Below are 21,298 nucleotides of genomic sequence, written 5' to 3'. Positions count from 1 at the left end.
TACCAGCCCTTGTTACGTTGGTTAGTGGTTACCTCGGGCCGAGACTTCAAGTTCATTTTCACAGCAAGCGATTCACTGCCGCGACAATTCTCTGCAGAGGTTTCGACTTTCGAAAGCGACATCGAGTCTGTTTGCAAGCGCATTAAGCTAAACGCACGCTGTGTCAACGTAGCAAATTATGTTGTTTTTGGGTGCATTCAACATCTGATGACATTGAATCGACGCAAAATGGTAGATTTTTGCTATGTCTCAGGCAGCAAAATCTGTCATTTTTACATTGATTCAACGTCTGCAGACGTTAAATCAAAGTAAAAATGACAGATTTTTTGTCTGGGGTGGGATTGTAGCATCGCCAATAGTTCTAGTGATTATTATTTATCGTGAAATTGTTGCGGTTTGCATTTAAAAATGTTTTCCTGCTGCCGATCGCTAGTTCATCTATTGTTTTATGTACCAATGCAGCATAAAAAGTGGCTCCCACGCAGAAATATACGTGGGGGCCTGGCCCCCACGCCCCCACGGCTTAGGCGCCTATGAGCCAGACAATATACTGACAATATTAAATTATTTTCATATTTGTACATAAACTGTGCATATGCCAGCTTAGCAAGATCTACTATAGGCTACTTAGAATACACATGTATTTTTTAAGTTGAATACCAACAAATAAACTGACAAAGCATTTCAGTGAAATTCAAGATAGAGAGAGAACCTTTTATTTTGTCTGTTGCAACAATAGCACGGTACAATTATACACAACATGAATAGAATAGCACCATAGCCATCTAGGTACCACAACAGACAGGAAGCAGCGAAAGACTATATCAGTCATCGAGTCAGCTGCTTCCTGAACAAAGACGGTTATTTTTCTTAAATGTATTAACAAAAGAAAAATGATCGAATCGCAATTTCTGCAACAAAATACACAACGTAAGATTGTTAAACTCAACACTAGAACTAGTACAAAAGAAGCTGTTGTTCGCTAGCCTGCCAGAATGAAATAATACGAATAAAACAGAGTACTGCCTCGCGGAGTACACATGACAAAAGGAGTGCAAAAGTAATCAAGGAAGCATGCTAACTGCAGGCATTTGTGCACTTCCCTGTTCTTAATGTGACAAATGTCAAGCATTGGTAAATTACGTTTTAGTTATTTTTCCAGTTTCCCTTTTGTTAGTTTGCCGTTCACTACATCATGTTTGCACCAACAATTAAAAATAAAATTGAAAAGAAATTAAAAAAATTACAAGTTTCCTTAACTTTTTACTTTGATTCTCCATTCAAGAATAAGCTGCATCCACTTAAGAGTAAGGTAATTCGGCAACCAGACGAGCTGTCAAAATCCAATTCAAAATTAATACCGGCTTCTCTGACTTACCTTACCGGTACGCAACTTTACAAAAGGTACCATTAAAAAATCCCCTTCGAAGTTTGTTTGGTAATTGAAGAAGAAAAAAGAGCAATAGCACTGGTGGGAATCAAACCCACATCGATGAAATGGCTATCTGCATCACCGCCCTAACCCTCTGCGCCAAATCAGGCAGTGGCAAACCGATGAGTTAATTTCGCCATTATATGCCTTTTTCTTTTGTTGCTCAAAGGGGATTTTTTAATGGTACCTTTTGTAAAGTTGCTACCGGCACCCTTGCATGAGTGATCGTTTATTTTTATTGTTTATTTTGTTACTGTTATCCCAAAGCATTTTGTTATCCCAAAGTTGCCAGATACTTGAAAGTGTTTGTACAATTTATGATTCAACGACTAGTTTTATCAATCACTTTTTCAAAATGATAGGCTAATGTTTTGGCATAACCCGGGGCATAACTATCAGAGATTTTATTTATGCTGTTTCAGCCTCCTGACAAAACCTAGGAAATAAAGCCGTTCATAAATCATAAGTTCATAACATGATAAGGTAGCCTGCTTTGCATTCACCAAAGAAACGCAAGGTTAATATATTTTCATTTATTGCCTGGTGAACAGTGATATTCTGTATTTAATAAGTGTACAACAAAACATTGGCAAAATTGCATTGGTGGTTCATTTTAAAATTTATTGGGATTGTACTCTCTTCATGCCATAGCCCATAGCTTATTTTCAAAAACATTATGCTGAAAGTCAAATCAACCTCAAATCGATGCAGCTCTAATGCAAATTTTTCCAATGTTTTCATTTTTGCTTGCTTTTGATTCTATTAATAGGGCTCAGAAATTACTTCTAGTTTTTACAAGAGCCTGCAAAAATTCCAATTTTTTTACATTCTAAATACTGTAGAATAGAACTAATTTGAACTTGAACTTGGTAGAAAATTTTCTAAACTGGCAACCTTTGTTTGATCTATTGTAATCGGTGAAGCGTAACCCTGCAATCGTGCGAAATTTGCTGTGTCATGATGAGTGTGATCACTGACGACCTTTGGTTTCTCATGTGAGCTGCCAGAAAACTAAAAAACTTCTAATATTTTTATGTCCGATCAGTGTGCTGTTTTAAGCGTTCGCGGTTTCCTTAAGAATATGAAAACGAAAGATGTTTGAAAGGCAAAAGAAACACTTGTACAGACTCAACGTTTGCAGATTTAGGTAGGATTCACTTGCTGCACCCTACTGTTGCACATTTGTTGAGCTGAGCTTTCTTAGCATTATCATCCATTCGGGCATAATCCGATACCATTTACATAGCCTTTTCAGACCATCCCTGTTCCCTGTCCATTATCAAATTTGGCATTATCATATTTAGTAGGCCTACGGTATATAACAATCTTTTGTCTCTTGATTTTTAGCGCTACCGCTATGCTATAGGCTAGCCTATGTTGTACTTGAAGCAGATCTCAGGTTACAGTTGCAGTGTCATTTTTTTGAAAGTCTATGGCTACCATGAGCAAGGTTAACAGTTGCCAGAAGATATTACATAGCATGATACCTGATAACTTAAAAAGTAAGAAAGGGCGATGTCAACTCATCAGGCCTTGTTTGCACAAGGCAAATAGGCCTACTGACTACATACTGGACTTTTCTGTTTGTCAGTCCATGTGTTTATATAGGACATTTCTTTTATGCTTATTCACTATTATTAGTAGTTTCGTATGGCATTTTCACACTTGAAGCTCACTATCTTTTAGCCAGTTTTTAAACAACTTTTTACATTATTATTTACTGTAATTCTTTCAGGTTGACAATTTGTATAATTGCTATTAAAAACTTGACTTGTGACAGTAGAAATTCAGGATCACAGATAAAACGAGAATTTTTAGTACAATACCAACCAAAACTTCAACAACTTGTCTATACAATGTCTAGTAAGTATGCTACCATCTTCTTTCAGTATCAAAATAAGCTGGTTATTTTTGTTAGTGCAAACTTGCTATGTGTCCTAAAAAGCTGAGACTATCTGAACTATCATTCTGGATCTAATACTTTTCAATTAAATGTTTTGACTACAATGTTCTGCAAGAAAACGAAATAGTTTGACATCAGATTAAATGAGCCAACATAGTCCGCCTTGATAGCTCAATTGGTGAGCGTGTGACTTCGTAAACAAAGAAGCTTCAAGATCAAGCAGTGCTGGTTCGACTCTCCATTCCGCAGCACTTAATGAATGGAAAAATTCTCCGGCAACAACACTTCAACAAGCGGAAACTTCACTCTGTCAATCTCGATGACTGGGTCTGTGTCAGTAGTTCAAAGCTTCTACAAGTATGTGAAACTGCAAGGATTAAGCTCTGCGAGAAGCTTTCCTAGTCCAAGAATAAAGATTTATATAATCAATCAACATAACTAATATTCAAGTACCATAACTAATATTCAAGTACCATCTTCAAGCCACCTAACGGAGTGGAAGGTCTGCGCGTCATGGATGATGAAACTAAAGACTGGCTGCTCTCTAGCAGCCTTCCAGTGTAGTCCGGGAACATCGTGAATCTGGGGTGGTAAAAGGATAGACCCTCGGCCCCAGAAGCTCAGACGACGACGACGACGACTAATATTGTGATACGGTAGGCCTACTCAAATAACTTAAATCCTAGGCTATAGATTAATATAAATCAAAGTATTTTTCTTCTTGCGAATGGTCTTCATCTTTTTCAAGCATTGTGGAATTCAATCAAAAAGCTGTGTGAACTTTTTTAATTTTGAGAAATGAAGAAGTAGAAGTTTTGCAATATCTGCCTCACCTTTAGAGTTCTGTTGCATACGAAATGTCGTTTTTAAGCTTGTTGCCTGGTTTTAGTTTGACTTGACTGTGCAACATGTAGAATGTAGTTAAGGTCCTATCTTATCATGTTGAACATTTAGATCAATTTGATCTTTGCGGTCGGCTGCATGGCCGAGTAATGAGAATGTCTGCGCGACATTCAAAAGAATGTTAAAAGGACATCACATCTGCGATCACTGTGTAATGTATGTTGTCACAATGGGCGCAAAATAAAACAAGATTATTATTATTCAAATAGGCTCAATTATAGGCTAACCATGTGCTTTTAATCTAAATTGAGGAAGATTATGCATTATGCAATGTTAAAGAAATTCTCTTTGGAAGCTTATTTCCGGCATCTACATAGAGGCTTGGAGGCATACTTTTTACATGCTTCCGCTATTTTTGCAGTTACACGAATTGTAAAAGGAATGGTACAGAGCGATGTGAAGTTGCTTGGGAAGACTGTCCTGGTCACTGGAGCAAACATAGGAATTGGGCAGGAAACTGCGCTGGACATGGCCAGAAGAGGCGCTCGAGTCATTATGGCTTGCCGGAATCTGGAGAAAGCAGAAGCAGCAAAAGCAAAAGTAAGCTTTACTGGAGTAATGGTTTTATTTCCGAGATGAGTATGGTAAGAGTAGAGTATCTTGCGGCACTGAAAGAAAAGTTGATGCTTTTGTCATTTTTGTAAAGCAGTTTGTTGTGGAATATAGTGCTTAGCCAAATACTTCATGAAAAGTATTTTTCAGATTGTAGATGAAATTAAAAATGAAGATTCACTCAACATGTCATTATGACTCAACAATGTACTTAAAATAACAAACACCTTAACATTTCAACTTGATTATATATATTCCTTGCTGTTCGTCTTCCAGATCTTGGAGGAAGTTAAAGAGGCTGATCTTGTGATTAAGAAACTTGACCTGAGTTCACTTGCGTCTGTACGTGCATGTGCTAAAGACGTGAACGAAAGTGAACAAAGACTTGACATTCTCATCAATAATGCAGGTACCGTGGGTTTGCGTTTATATTCGTAGTTTTGATGCAAATTTTAAGCAATATTAACATTGTACATTTATTGCATGAGGCACATTTCACAGTTTTTGGTAGTTAGTGCATAGACAGGTCAGACTGGCTTGTTGTAGTGGTGCTTTGTTGAATGTTGATGGAAAGCATGTAGAATTGTGAATAAGGTCAAAAAATTGGCTCAGAGGAGGACATATGAGTGCATGTGTCCCAAGCTATATCTGCTGGACGCCTGAGTAACTTTACTTGAGATAATTTTCCAGATGATTTATTTGTTTTTATGTGAAGTTGATTTATTTTGTGCCTATTGTGACAAGATACAGTCCAATGTGGAAGAGCATGTTTTCTATTGATGCAGGAGTAATGATGTGTCTGTAGGGATTTGCTTATGTCCTCCCTGGAAGACGGAGGATGGATTTGAGATGCAACTTGGAACCAATCATATCGGCCACTTCCTTCTCACCAACCTGCTGCTTGATTTGATCAAGGTGAATTGAAAATAGTTTGTAATGAAGCAGAGGCATGTAATAGACCACTAGACCATCCATCCAATGTTGTAGGTTATTGAACAAGCCAAACTGGTTTTATTATTGCTTTGAGTTGATTGGCTCGAGACCTAAATGTAAAGATGGCAAGGAAACAAACACATAGGACGGTCATTTATTTATTTTTTTGATGCAATACAAAACGTATATATATATATATAAAAAATATAAAAAGACCTACAGTGTGCACTGTGCATTCAATAAGAAGTTGCAAAATACCGTAGCCCTAAAAAATGCATGAAAAACTTTAAATTTTACAACACACAAAAGAATTAAAAGTGACAAGTTTCCCGAACTTTCAACTTTGAAAGTCTCACATTCAATAACTTAGTTGTGATGTCATTGGAGACGTAGTAAAGTAAAATATAAGAAACCGCCTCAGTGCGACCATGCAGACTGAGGATTCAGAAAAAAATTAAATAAAAACAGAGAGGTAATAAAATACAGACATACTACTTCTGTACTACAGACATACTAATTTTGATCAATCAATTCCAGTTTCAATTTCCCAAGGTTTTACAAAAGTTACTAGTGAAGTGAATTTTTTGGCGATTTTATCCGCATAAATATTGGACAAGCAAACAAAGTAACCGTAGCGGGTTTAACATGATCTATTGCATACAAAACAAATAACATATTGACTCAAACGTTTTCGACACGTACGTGTGTCCTCATCAGGCATTAAATCTGCAATAAACATAAAATGAAATATACGGTAGTAAGATACATTTGACTTTGCACTTTTACTGTAACGACACTCTGGACTAAAAAGCACAAACTGAGCAAAGGATACAAGAATAATTACGAGTAAATTATACGGCGGGAAACAGATCACATGAGGTCAAAAGTACTTTCAGCTACGAGGTTTTACTTTGGTGTAATATTTCATGCATGTTGTTACATTCCCCGCCTAAACCAAAGCTATCCTTTATAATGCCACAAGCAAATTATAGAATTGTCGTTTGTACTTTTTGCTTTCAGAAAAGCGCTCCCAGCCGAATTGTCATTGTATCCTCACTCGCACACAGAGCCGGCAAGATGAACTGGAACGACATGATGCTGGAAAAGGATCACAACTCTGCCCATGCTTATGGTGCCAGCAAACTTGCTAATATTCATCATTGTACTGAACTCAGTAGAAGACTGGAAGGTTGGTTGAGCAATTTCGAAAGCTTTGTTGCTGAAATTCTACAACGTTTCTGTTGTTTGCAATCTGCATGATACTGCGCATTAGTGCGCAATGCACATTACAGATTTACTCTAAAACACTTCACACCACGAGTAGGGTTAGTTCAAATATCAATATTACTCCCATTCCATCTGCAACGTTTGTTGGATCGGGTGCAAGCAAGGGCGTTGATGCCAACATCTATTCTTTTGCTTGGCCTGCTTGCACCCGATCCTACACATGTTGCAGCTTGGAAGATGGTGATATTTCAGACAAACCCCAATGTCCATTGTCCATGAAATAGACCTGTGGCTGTTTCTCCAAGGATTTAAACGAGAAAGCCCAGTCTCGAAATTTTTAGAAATCGTTTTGAACGAACCCCAACAAATCTGACCTGCAACGTTGAGGTGCATTCAAATTATAGTTTGTCATCGTTCTTTCATTAGAAGCCACCTTGCATGGAGTGTGACGATCCCGCCTTAACATTCGGATGTTTGTTTCAGGAACTGGTGTCACCTGCTATTCCCTCCATCCTGGGACAGTGAAGACCAACCTTCAACAACATTTAGGTGATGTTGGTCACTTGCCTTTCCTATGGAGGGTCTTCATGAAAGGGGTCCGTCCTTTCGTGAACCTCACAGGGTTGACCCCCAAGCAGGGGGCGCAGACAAGCATCTACTGCGCCATCGCCCCCGAACTTGCCAGCGTATCCGGGAAGTACTACGAGTGAGTAGATTAAAAAATTGAGGAATGTGATTCTGGCGAGTTGTTAATTGTCCGGCTTCAACATCTGACTATGTGGGGAGCACAAAGCGGTAAGATCAAGGGACGATGGTTCGACTCTCCGGGTGTGCGCTTGACTGGTTGCTTTTATAATCCAGTTTATCCACCTCCCAGATAGAATGCCGTGCACGATCCGAGGCTCACCTCACGAGTTTAGCTACAAATTAAAAACCATCTTACCATACTTCGTCCAGTGGAACTAACAGTCGCTGTTCGGCGCATCTTGCAATGTGTCGTCACAACCACGTTGATGACGTCATGTTGTTCAGATACTGCGCCGAGAAAACACCTTCGAGCGATGCGAGGAAGAAGGAAGATGCTGAACGACTATGGAAGTTATCGGAAGAATGGACGCGAGAGAAGACCGCGGAAGGATCCACAGAGGACCAAAAAGTGACGAAAGACACCGTGGAAGTTGAAAGAGCGAGAGGAGATGGCCTAGGGGATCAGGAAGAAGGAGAAAAGAGAGTTGTTGAAGATGAGAAAGCATCAGATGGAGACGCGGATCATAAGATAGAGAAAGAAGGCAAGCGAGCAACCACATCACCATGAACAAATTATTGATGAAGTTCATTGAATGTTCCCGTACGCACGTACACCATTGCAGGCGTTTCTGCGTCTTCAGCACATTGTTTACAAATATCAGCAAAAGCACGCAGTTCCCTGTTCTAGTGTCTGTCACGCATGACTGCCTTACGACAGACACGTGACCATGACGTAATAGTTTTATTTTGCGTCACCTGAATTGCTTTGCCACTTAGGGATTGTAACTTAGATCATGGGGATGGGAAAGTACATCTGCGTTTGGCTTATCCGCAACACCAGAAGGGCAACACGTTTTTTTCTGATTTTCAAAATAATGCGCTTTTTATGGGTGATAAAAGAAGTGAAGTTGGTTTTACAGTAATTTAAGGTTTTTAGTTGAAAGCAAGCCAGCAGCAAAGTGAAAAAAATGTCAAATTGGCAATTGACCCTTCTAGTGCTGGTAAAACGATGAAGTTGCGCGTCCCTTAACCCTTTGAGGACCCTGAGGACCGTTGGTACATATGTGTACCATGAACTTTTTCTACGATGTCTAATCATTTTCTTGTAGTTATCAAAAAGTATTTGTCTCTAAACGTTTCTTAAATAGATAATCTACTTATAAAAAAAAAAATTTTGGAAATTTTATTTTGTTTAAGCTTTGTTAACTGGTTTTGTTTGGTGAATTCGTCAGGGTTTGAAGCGGTAAACTTTGAAAGATCAACAAGACAAGAAAAAAATGTAAAAAAAATATAATTTTTATTCTACATCAATGTTTAATGATTAATCTGACTTATCCCATCAGTAAAACCACAAAAAAAAATTGAAAAACATGTTGCTAGACAATGCTAAACTTTTGTGGTACACATATGTACCAAAGGTCCTGAAGGGTAAATTCTATTAGTCTAATGGAGGGATATAGTGATGTGGGAAAAACATAAAAATTAAGACTGTTGTTGTGAAATTTTAATGTAAATAGCACGTAATATTTTAGGAATGTATTTTAGACCTAAATCAAATGTAGTTATTACTATCTGAAGCCTTTACAAATTGTTTCACCTAACGGATCATCATCTATTTGAATAAGACCTTCTGATGATCCGTAAGGTGAAACAATTTGTAAAGGCTTCAGATAGTAATAACAACATTTGATTTAATTCGCTCTGCTTTGCCTTTTTGCTTGGCATTGAGCACTTTTTGTAGTATTAATAGTTTTCATTGTTTTATTTTAGACCTACATGCAAAGGTAAATTTAACTGATAGCATTATTTCCGGTTGAAAATTTTCAATAATTTGGCGCGAATTATGTCAATACTGTATATACAAGCAATTATGATTTTCGTCGTCGTCGCCGTGTGAGCCTCTGAAAACAGCCCTACCTAACCAAATAACTTTACAGACTTTTTGAAGTTAGTTTTTATTTCGCAGAGTAGCGATGAGCCATGAATGTAGAAGTGTTAGCTGTAGAGTTAGGGTATTCAACAGGTTATAGGAAGTGCTAGTCCAGCCTAGGGCATCTCAAAATCACTTGAACCTAGTATGCAACGGCTAGGCTAGTCAAGACTAAGCTCAATACTAGTAAAGTTTGTCTCCAAAGTAATACTGTTGGTTTTTTTTTAAATACAGCTTAGGAATATCAACTTTTCAACAAAGTTTGAAAGCATTTTTAAAAATTTGGGGTAAAAACATGCTCAGAATGCACCAAATTTAATGCGATTTTTCTGGGAGGAGACCCCCCCCGCGAAGTCGTTCGCCTTCGGCGAACTCAGTGGCGGGCTTCGCCCCCCCTTCACTATTCATTGCAGCCCCACTGCTCACAAACAGCACCAGCCGCCACTGTGTAAAACCATACCAGCAATGATGCTAAACACATTACCCTTAAAGGACCGATGGTAGGCTACACATATGTACCACAGCGTAACTTCTATTTGAAATAAAAAAAAATTATTTTTTTTTCGAATAGGCTACCTCTTTAAAATGATAAACCTGTAGTACAAATCATCAATATTTCAATAAAACATGTCTCAAAAGTTTATGGTCCTCAAAGGGTTAATGTACTGTCCTTATTCACCATTCTATATTCCGGCTGCTAATATTTAAAATATGTTTGTATTTTCTATCCATACCACATAACGTTAAAGTTTCCAGAAATGTTGCCGAAACCCTTGTGCCTGAATGTGGAGCTAAACCTTATTTTGAGAATCATAGTTTCTAGCAAATCCGATTATTAAAAGTGTTATCGTTTCTTCCCGCCTTTTGTGTTGTGCAACCAACCAGTACCACTTGGTCAATCCTTGCAACGGTTTGTCATCCTACCAAGCAACTGCAATGCTGTCGTGTTGTTCTGTTTAGAAGCAGCATCGTGACGTCACTGGCATATTGTTTCAGACACTGTTCAAGAGTCGTCTGCTATCGATGTTGATTTGGTTTATTTTGCACAGCATTATGTTTTCTGACAACGTGATTTTAATTTGCCACGAATTAGCCTTTCTAAAAGCGATTGTCGCAAAAGACAAACCTTCCACCTCAACTGATCTTGACACGCGTGATCTCGGTAGGCAAGCTTTACACGTTATCAAATTTCCAACTTTCTGCTTACAACTTTGGTAGAGATTCAACCAAAACATTAAACCAGCAACATTAGAATTACCGAGGGTAGCAAGAATTCACAGGATGTCAGACTGAGCTTATCAGGCCTCGCCATTGGAGCCTTCAACCACTGCGGCGATTGGTAGTTCAGTCGTAGATTTCTCGACCAGCAGTGTTGCCAGTCGGTTGAATTCTTAGCTTATTGCATGAAACCAACCAGATGGCGCGTTGTTGAATCTGTGTGTTTATATTTTATTTTGTGCAAAGCCAATTAAGGAATTATTGGGTTTGTTGGACGACTTTATGTCCGTTAGAAAATTAAAGAGAAATACAAAGTTCTGTCTGCTAGCCAACTCTTTTTGCGCCATCCAATCCATGGTTAACATATTTGGTGTATATTTGCTGGTCTATCTGCCATTCAGTGGCGCCGGCAGGGGGGGGGGGCAGGCGGGGCAGCTGCCCCCCCAATGTTTTGGGCATCATCTTTTTAATTTTTTTTTTATTAATACATATTAATATTATTTTTTAATATTTGGATCCCAACCTCAAGTAAGTCAACTCTAGTTGCAAGGGGGGTGGGGGGTAAAGCTCTCTCTCTCTTTAAAAAAAATGTTTAGGGAAAACCTTGATGACTAAATTGTACAGTAGATAAAAAGATTTTCTACAGAAGCAAAGATATAGACTTTTTAAAGTTTTAACTAACGTCACATTGATGTAGAAAAATAACAACCTGTTAAATTTTTGATACCTCACACTCCCATGACTTCTTCCGCGCGCATTTTGGCATTGGTTGCTTGCAGTGATTCTTTCACACAAAACGTTTTGTTTTAGCAGTTTTGAGTTGTTCAATTCTTAAGTTGTTAAGGAGACTCAATTTCTCCAATATTTATCATTTATGTTTCTTCTTTAATCTCAGCAGAGTATAAAACTTGTAAAAGTTTTTCATCCATACAACGTCATAAATGAAATTATATCTCAAATCGGCGTTATGACGTGACATCATCTAAACATTTTACCGAATAATAAATTAACAAATTCGATCGTCAAAAGTGGTTTGGTGGTGGTAAATATTACGTAATGAAAAAAATGTGATAAGGTTGGAAGACATTACGTCATGTATTTTCAATACAAATTGAAGTTTAAAATTTATTCTTTTGTTCATAGTCGTAACTCGTAATCCACCTTCAAAGCGGTACTACAAAGAACAATTTTCGATAAGGGGGGCATCAAGAGTAAGTCGACATGACTTTTAACCCTTACGGCCTTAGAAGGTTGGGCTCCTGGAGTCTTGCTCAGTTTGGGGGGGGTGGCAGGCCCGTAACTAGGGGGGGCGAAGCCCCCCCTGCAAAAACGTTGGCACCCCCTGGAAAAAATTATGTTAAATTAGCTCTGTTCGCTGACTGTTCAGTTTTACACTCAATTTTCTTGTGTTTAATTGTAAACATTGTGTGTTTAAGGGTGTGGTAGAACCGGTGGCGTAGCCAGGGGGGGGGTGGGAGTTGCAACCCCCCCTTTGTCACACGTGTGACGTCACGATATTGAGATTGATGCTTAGTCTAAAAAAAAATTGCCTAATTTTATACAAAACTGTATTAAAAGAGCGAGTTTTGCCAATACCAAACATCTCAGCCAGGAATTAGCAACAAGAAAACATAGAGACTTAGCTTTATTTCCGAAAAATGCCAAAAAAAACATGATCTTATCCTTTTGCTATGCCACCGGACAGCACCATTTTACAGGAATATTCATACCCACATTTTTGTTGAAAATGCTCTCAGAATGCACCAAATTCAAAGTAATTTTTAAAAAAATTTTGGGGAGGCCCCCCGCCGCTGCGTCGTCAACCCCCCCCCCCTTTCAAAATTTCTGGCTACGCTACTGGGTAGAATGTTGTCTCTAAAACAAAGTTTGCCTAATTTTTAAACGAAACTGCATTAAAAGAGCGAGTTTTGCCAATACCAAACATTCAAATATCTCAGCCAGGAATTAGCAACAAGAAAACATAGAGACTTAGCTTTATTACCGAAAAATGCCCTAGAAAACATGATCTTATCATTTTGCTATGCCACCGGACAGTACCATTTTACAGGAATATTTATACCCACATGTTTGTTGAAAATGCTCTCAGAATGCACCAAATTCAAAGTAATTTTTCAAAATTTTCTGGGGGAGGTCCCCCCAGACCCCCCGCTGCTGGGTGTCGCCTTTGGCGAAGACGCTGTTGGGCTTTGCCCGCCGCCCGTCAACCCCCCCCCTTTTTTCTAAATTCCTGGCTACGCCACTGATTGTTTCTATGATAAACTAGTCTAATGTAAACGTTGTATTAGGCCTACGATTAATGTTCTTGCGTGAATATACCCACATTGTGTACAAACGTCGTTTTCGTACATGATTCGGAAGGTAAAAGTTGGGCCCCCTCTAGAATACTTTTTGCCCCCCTGCTGCTCCAAGCTAGTTACGGGCCTGGGGGGGGGGGGGGCTGTCGATTCTTCTTATGCTTGAGGAGTGATATCTCTGTTATTTTGGCACGGTTTCAAAATTTGGGATTCACTTTGTAAAATTATTCACGCTGAGCATATCCGAAAATTAAAACTATGTGAATTTTAGAACTGCTCATATACGTTGTAATGTTGAGGTCACTTATGAATGTAATTTGTAGCGTGAGTTTACACATTATTTTTTGGTAGAGTAATGAAGAACGTGCATTGTAATGTTGTGATTAATTTTTTTTACATTATTTTACATACAGCCAATGCCCTTCACGCTGTGAAACAGTTAGGATTAACAAGACATGGGCCAAATTAATTACTTTCATCCAGCTGGTGGGAAAATGTTTCACAATAGAATATGAAATATTTCAGAGAATGTGCTGAGAAATGCCTTATATCTTTCAATTTATAACCTTTATTCGCTCAAAATTTCAGTTCAATAGAGGTGAATAAAAGTTAGGAAAAGTCAATAAATCTCGTAGTCGCAGCCTCAGTGGTTTTAGAGATAGGCTACAACTGTTGATACAAAAAAGTTGAATTGACAGGCCACCCCCCAACCTTCAAAGGGTTTGCATTGAGTCAACAGATCTATGCCTTAAGGTTTACGTCAGCCCCCGAGGTCAGTAAAATATAAGGTTATCATTATCGTGATTGTAAGCCGCGGGAAATTTTTTCTTTAAAAAACAGATTCCCGGGAAGCTAAACATTTTTCCAGCCCTGGTAGAAAACAAGAGAAATTAAATAATATACCATTGTCTTGCACCAGTGGCGTAGCCAAGGGAGGGGGGTTCGGGGGTTTCAACCTTTCAAATTGATATAATTTCTCGTCAAACTGTGCAAGGATGCAAGCCATCTGCAACTACTGAGATCGCTTGTTCGATCTAGATTGACATCTAAACAGCTATTCGTTATACAAAAATTGAATATATCAGAAGTATAGCCTAAAGTAACTTCATTATCTCAAAGCTTTTTGTTTGACACTCATGAAAATGTATGACCTCCATGACGTTACATTTTCTAAACTTTAGGTTGATTTCAGAGCATAAAAGTTAGTGACTTACCGGAATAAAATCGCTTTTTGAATCAACCAAGGAGAAAATTGATAAATAATAAAACTGTAATAATCTCGCAAAAAAAAGCAATCAACCTAAAACAAAGTTTGCCTAATTTTAAACGAAACTGCATTAAAATTGCGAGTTTTGCCAATACCAAACATTCAAATATCTCAGTCTGGAATTAGCAACAAGAAAACATAGAGACTTAGCTTTATTTCCGAAAAATGCCGAAGAAAACATGATCTTATCCTTTTGCTATGCCACCGGACAGCACCATTTTACAGAAATATTCATACCCACAATTTTGTTGAAAATGCTCTCAGAATGCACCAAACTGAAAGTAATTTTTCAAAATTTTTGACTACGCTACTGTCTTGCACTGTCAATATTTTGCCTCCCCATTGTTGAAGGTCTGGCGGCGCCACTGCTGCCATTGTTAATATTTAGTGTTGGTTCGGTTTATTATGAGAAGTCCAAACACTGTTTTTGTCCGACTCAGCGTTGCCGCAGTAGTTTTAATGAATTGGTAGCTTCCGATTGGCCTTGTCATATTTGACGTCATAGTTTTTGTTTGCAAATTATCGTTTATAATAGTTTGATCTTGACGATCAAAATACACAAGTGCGAACGAACTGCGTGGTCATCTGGCACTGTGCTATCACAAACCAGTGCAGTCCAAAACGCCGTTAGAGCAACAGACTTTGTGAGTCGTGCAAGGCCTGGTGCGTTGCGCTTGAAATGGCTTTGCCCGTGGTAGGATTTCTTTGTGGGGTTTTCTTTGCCTGCCTTGCTCTTTGCTATGAGCTAAACGCATCAAGACGTGTTCCCCTTACGACCATCAGCACTCTTGATAACGCACCATGGCCGATCTTCATAGCAACTGTCCATACAAATCTTCAATATATCAGCTAAAGTTATGTAGGCTAATAAAGTTATAGCCTATATATGTTTATTTGTTTTGTAACATTTTTTATTTTTTTTTTCCCTTTATATCATAAATTTTTCTGAAGGTGTTGCGACCGTGCCAAATTTTTTTCAACTCAATAACTTACTTCGATCACAAGCACGTTTTAACGTTTGCGTTTTGTCGCTTCTACCTTTTTCTTGACCTTTGCTATGTTGATGTGTATTGTTTTGATATGATGGTCAGAAATAAAAAAACAACTGAACTGAGACTTATTCTAAAGACGGACGAAAGGCACTCCCCTCAAAGTTCAAATACATAAAGAATAGTTTTGTCAAGTAAAGTTGTTGACTGCTATACATCACTCAATGAAATCCATATATCGCAAAGTCTTTGACAGGTTTTGTAGCAAATTTAAGCCATTAACGTCCAACCTGTCTAGAAAGGGGAAGAAATAGCGAAATCTTAAAGCAGGAAGTGATGTCACGCGTCCCTGTTGTTCATGAAATGAACATCCAGTTGCAAGATCAATCAACGCTGGTTCGACTCTCGGGGTGTGCATTTGGCTAATGCCCTTCCAGGGTTAGGCTTTCTATCCAACTGGAGTTAATGAACTTCACAACACCAACACTTGCGTCTCGAACTGCCTCGTCACATTAATATCAGCGAGCTTTAAATCTCTTCTCGCATAACTTCAATAATAATAACTTGAATTTTGTAAATTTGCATTTAGTCTACATTATGGTTTCTCTGTTCGCGCGCTTTCTCAGTTCGCCCTCTCAATCTCAGCAAGCCCGTTTTCATAAGAGCTTTTCTTACAATGTTTAGTTTAAGTGACTTTTTGTTGCTTTAAGTTCTGATCGTGTGAGACTGGTTTACTATGTTCGTTTTATATTTATGGCTTCGGTCGGGGTTTCGGTTTTGCAAATGTAGACTGCTTCATTTTTTTATTTCATGAAAGTCTAATAAATGGTTGTCTCACCTGGTATGGATTGCAAAGTCTAAAATAACACTGAAGCTAATAAAAATAACTAAAGGAAGGTCTCCTTCAATCCGGGTGTCCTGATCTGCCTCAGCACTTTAAATATCCGAGGAACGAAAGGTTCGCACTCGAATCAAACCAAGCAATGATCCGGTGACGTAAGATCAATCATTTTATTTTTCGTCATTAATAGTCCGGGGGCAGAGATGATTGACCTTGCATTGTTGTATTAAGTTTTTTTTACTGTTGATTTTGGTAGCCAAGAGTCTCTATTTTCAGAAACTGCTTGATGACATGTTGTCACCTTTGAGCAATTTGAGAAATTCAAGATGGCGTCCAAGATGGCCGCCATCACCTAGAAATGACCATAACTCCCTACCTATTCACATTAAGAAGGTGATTTCTGTCTCTATACCTAGGTTGTAGAGGTCAAGCTATCCATTAGAACTAAATATTACGTTAATATCGTATTACATAATAGTAATTTCCAAAATGGCGTCCAAGATGGCCGCCATTACCTAGAAATAACCATAACTCCCCACCCATTCACTTTAGGAAGGTGATTTCTGTCTCTATACCTAGGTTTTAGGGGTCAAGCCATCCATTAGAACTAAGTATTGCGTTAATATCGAATTACATAATGGTAATTTCCAAGATGGCGTCCAAGATGACGTCCAAGATGGCCGCCATTACCTAGAAATGACCATAACTCCCTACCCATTCACATTAAGAAGGTGATTTTTGTCTACCTAGGTTGTAGGGGTCAAGCTATTCATTGGAACTAAGTATTATGTTAATATTGTATTACACAATGGTAATTTACACAAGAGATTTGCCATGTGATGATAATGCAGCAACAGTATAAAGACGTCGGTGTCATCGGCAACAACAGTGATTTTTCATTTCTCATTTTGCGCGGCACAACTCAAGACCAGTTGGACATTGATGTTATCTGTTTCTTCGTGTGAAGTTGACAGATCTGCCCGTGAGATGACAACTCCACCTTCGTTGATTTCGATTGGCACCGGATCTGCTCCTGTTGCCACTAACTTATGATGCTGTGTGTTGTCCTCATGAAACTTCTTATCCTGGACAAAATCATCAACTATCAGTTACATCAGTTGCTTTTTGTTTTTGAAAGAGGTTAGTAGAATCTTCTGCGCTGGAAGTTTACTGTTGACTTGCAACTGACGAGCCCTACTGACACCAGTTGCCCTAGATCCTCTGGTAATACTCTTCATGCTGTAATCATAATATCTGTCAAATATCAGATACACGTCCTCGACCCGTAACCTTTTTCCTATGGCATATATAAAGTTTGATATACAGTATAGTCTTTCACAGACCAATCAATCAGTAGGCCAAGGAACTACTCAAAGTATTGCTGAGCCATCGAGTACACTAACATTTGCACCACCAGCAACTTTATCAGACACCTCAACTTGGAGAATTTTCTTCAAAGTAGATTGATATTTTGCAAATCGCAATCCTCATATCTCCAATATCATCAAACATGGACGTTGAAACTGGCGCAAGTTCATGACCAAGCACATCCTTAATGTCAATGTCCCGCCCAATAACCAGTAAGCCAATCACCCTTGCGCAAATCAAATTGGTATCAAATACTTTCACAGCTCCGACCTTTACATGCTTCCTTACATGATCCATAGTAACAACCTTTTTCGTGATGGTTTCATAAAGTCCCTGCGGTAACCGACTTTCAGAAACTGTCATTTGTTCAGTCGTGATTGTGACACTGACAGTATTGTGGACATTGACTTTACTTGAACCGATCTGGCCGCTAACTACATTGACTATACCACTGGGGTGTGCCGCTAAATCTAAAGGATTAATGCAAGTGTCGAGTTTTTGTCTGATTCCATCTCGGTCTTTCTTGTCTTTAGCAATCCTGGCTTTTGCCTCTTCTTTGTGTGTTATTACCACTTCACTCTGAGTGTCCTCATCCATCATGTCATCCAGATCAGATTCCAACCTGCTGCATGCATGCAAACTAAGGGCCCATACTTTCAGCGTTACTGGCTTAAAGCGTGATGCCAACTATCGCCCCAGGAGCATGCCCATACCGCATGAAGGTCGTCTCAATCATCATATCGCTCCAGATGCCATTCCATAAGCCAGCAGAATGGTGCATAACATGCTCACCCTTCATAAAGTGTGACAACACCTCGTGGTAGCCGTTCCATCTCACGAAGGTAGCACAACCTATATCTCGCATAGTTCATATGCCCCGCAGCAAAGAAGTATGGTAGCATTTGCTTGTAGTTTGCCAAATGATGGGCCAGTCACTTTCGCGCTCAGTCCGTACGAAAAGCATGGTGAGCAGGACAGGTTTAATCAAGACATCGATCCAAAGTTTGGTAGTTTGACTCTTGCTGGCTTTGGTTTCGAAAATTTGAGGTCACCACTGCAATATGTACATAATGGTTTATCTTGAATGATTCCGCGAAGTGCCTCTTCAGCTACCATTCGCAATGCTCTGACGTTCTGGGGAAACTTTTTCCTTGTGAGCATTTTCAACACACCGTCAAACACAGAGGACATTATATCTGACAGACCGGTATCAGCCATCAGTGACCCGATAGATCCAATGAAGCTCATTAGAGAGTGCATCCCTCCCTCCAGTAGAATAACAGTTGAAAACCTGTCTGGATAAGTCCACTGAACTTTTAGAGCAACCTTGTACAGCTGCAGATCACAAGTAAAAACTCCGAACTGCGTTGCCCGACATTGCGTGTGTAGACCTGTGCACAGGCCTTTGATGTCATCATGGTATCTGTGTGTGACGGGATCATATCTATTAAGAGAAGGTAAACAGCCGACGTCTTTGGTTGTGCTAAATGACCCTGTCGACGTGCATCCCTAGTATTGTACCCATTGTACTCAGGACAATCTGGTGCGCTGTTCATGTCTTGAAGGAACGCAAAGTCCATCTCACTGGCTCTTCCCTTTGAAGTCCCTTTATTGATTCCTTTTTCAAATTCAAATTCCCTTTTGATTTTTTTTCAATCAAGTTCCCTTTGATTGTAATTGTAGCCTTATTTTTGTACTATATTTCACATAATTTTTTTATATCTGTTTTCTAGGTTTGGTGGCTGTGCAAATTATAAACAGTGACATCCAAACACTATTTTTGCATATTTTAAACCTTTTGGTTTTGCCATCTTTCCCTTTTGTTGGTGCGAAATTCGTGTGTTTACTTTACCGTTCTCTACATGTTCGCGCCAGCAAAGAAAAATAAAATTGAATTGAATCAAATTGAAATTGAATTGAAATTACTTGTGCCAGCATACGCAAGGGATGAACTGATTGTTTGGGGGTGTTCTGTGACATCGGAGGCTTCTTGGGACCATTATATCTCTTTATTTCGACGTCATACTCGAGTGCCTTAATCATATCTTCGTTTTTCACACGTCTAATGGTGTCTTCTTGAACTGTTTTACTACTGTTACTATCTGGTTGTGTGATCAGCATGGCAAGGGAATGGGTGGATGACTTTCCGTTGGGAGACGATGTTCATCTTGGATGCCATCTTGGAAATTGCCATTATGTAATACGATATTAACGTAATACTTAGTTCTAATGGATAGCTTGACCCCTACAACCTTGGTATAGAGACAAAAATCATCTTCCTAAAGTGAATGGGTAGGGAGTTATGGTCATTTCTAGGTAATGGCGGCCATCTTGGACGCCATTTGGGACGCCATCTTGGAAATTACTATTATGTAATACGATATTAACGTAATACTTAATTCTAATGGATAGCTTGACCTCTACAACCTAGGTATAGAGACAGAAATCACCTTCCTAATGTGGATGGGTAGGGAGTTATGGTCATTTCTAAGTAATGGCGGCCATCTTGGACGCCATCTTGAATTTCTCAAATTGCTCAAAGGTGACAACATGTCATCAAGCAGTTTCTGAAAATAGAGACTCTTGGCTACCAAAATCAACAGTAAAAAAAACTTAATACAACAATGCAAGGTTAAGGTAAAAAATGGCATTTCGCTCCCAGACTATAACGCGTCCCGGACGAAAAAGATACTAACTACAAAAATCGATAGGATAGACCTACCTGCACGTTAATGAAAGGGAAAAGGTGGCAAAACCTTGAAAGGTTTAAAACGTGCCTGAATGAAAAATTACGTAGTAAGCTATATAGCCTATCAGTAGTTAGCACGGCCACAAAGCCCAAATAGCAAAAACAGAGAGAAGCACACATGTGGTAATGAATGACAGCCAAATGAAAAGTGAAAGCATCGATCAGAGATTAAACCGAAGAAGTAAAAGAGAATTTTCAATACGAGGATAAAGATCTTCGCATGACTGCTACCATTTTATACGTAAGAACTTGAACCAAAAAAAATATGCATTGGCCGGGAATCGAACCCGGGCCCCCCGCGTGGCAGGCGAGGATTCTACCACTGAACCACCAATGCAAGAAATGTTCCTACACCGGGAATCGAACCCGGGCCGCCTGGGTGAAAGCCAGGAATCCTAACCACTAGACCATGTAGGAGACAACGTTTACAACGCGACGCAAGGTTTCTGATGCTGAAGGAAACGATCAAATTGCAGACGCCGCTTGAAATTATATTTCTCAGTTGGTTTGCCGTGAGATGAAGGACTGAAGGTTATTCTATTACCATTAGTTCTAGCTGATGGGTCGATTTAAAGATTGAACTTTTCGTTGGTGCAGTCGCAACTCGCAATTATTAAATATCGGCAATATGCTGTAATCATAGTTAATATTTATTAACTATGCTGTAATGTAATTCAAGTGTATTTTTCTAGTCCATTTTATTTTTTTATTTTTGACTATCAAAGCGAAGACATCTCAACAATTCCAATACAAAATTGTTTTTTAAAGATATTTCAATAACAGACTGAGATGTGAACAGCCCAAGGAAAGCATAGGATAGCAAAGCAGGCTAATTACAAAATCAACAGATGGCGATGGCAGAGTTAGTAACTCCAAATATTTCATACGGTCACGATTAAAACGAGTAGGTAAAATATTGATTGC

The 21,298-nt window shown here is 38.9% G+C and overlaps 1 protein-coding gene and 2 non-coding genes across 3 annotated transcripts; 1 reads left to right on the top strand and 2 right to left on the bottom strand.

The window, feature by feature from the left end:
- The first annotated feature begins 3,171 nt into the window (after positions 1 to 3,171).
- On the top strand, positions 3,172 to 9,558 carry LOC145782737 (retinol dehydrogenase 12-like). The gene is made up of 7 exons (XM_082594497.1): positions 3,172 to 3,295; positions 4,600 to 4,778; positions 5,067 to 5,199; positions 5,596 to 5,705; positions 6,744 to 6,912; positions 7,434 to 7,656; positions 7,983 to 9,558. The coding sequence occupies exons 1-7, from the start codon at positions 3,289 to 3,291 to the stop codon at positions 8,263 to 8,265; spliced, it is 1,104 nt and encodes a 367-aa protein (XP_082450623.1). The 5' UTR covers positions 3,172 to 3,288; the 3' UTR covers positions 8,266 to 9,558.
- Positions 9,559 to 20,640: 11,082 nt separating this feature from the next.
- On the bottom strand, positions 20,641 to 20,711 carry Trnag-gcc (transfer RNA glycine (anticodon GCC)). Its single transcript has one exon. It is a non-coding gene; the product is annotated as a tRNA-Gly (tRNA).
- An 8-nt stretch (positions 20,712 to 20,719) lies between these two features.
- Positions 20,720 to 20,791, bottom strand: Trnae-uuc (transfer RNA glutamic acid (anticodon UUC)). Its single transcript has one exon. It is a non-coding gene; the product is annotated as a tRNA-Glu (tRNA).
- Positions 20,792 to 21,298: the final 507 nt, after the last annotated feature.

Source organism: Aplidium turbinatum, chromosome 14, assembly GCF_918807975.1.
Source record: "Aplidium turbinatum chromosome 14, kaAplTurb1.1, whole genome shotgun sequence".
NCBI lineage: Eukaryota > Metazoa > Chordata > Ascidiacea > Aplousobranchia > Polyclinidae > Aplidium > Aplidium turbinatum.
The sequence above is the reverse complement of the archived record's forward strand: the minus strand, read 5'-3'. Positions and strand labels throughout refer to the sequence as shown.

Bases quoted from the DNA above. Each gene is read 5' to 3' on its own strand.
- LOC145782737 (XM_082594497.1), top strand. The intron at 4,779-5,066 runs GTAAGCTTTACT...TTCGTCTTCCAG, and splicing joins CAGAAGCAGCAAAAGCAAAA to ATCTTGGAGGAAGTTAAAGA. The intron at 6,913-7,433 runs GTTGGTTGAGCA...TGTTTGTTTCAG, and splicing joins ACTCAGTAGAAGACTGGAAG to GAACTGGTGTCACCTGCTAT.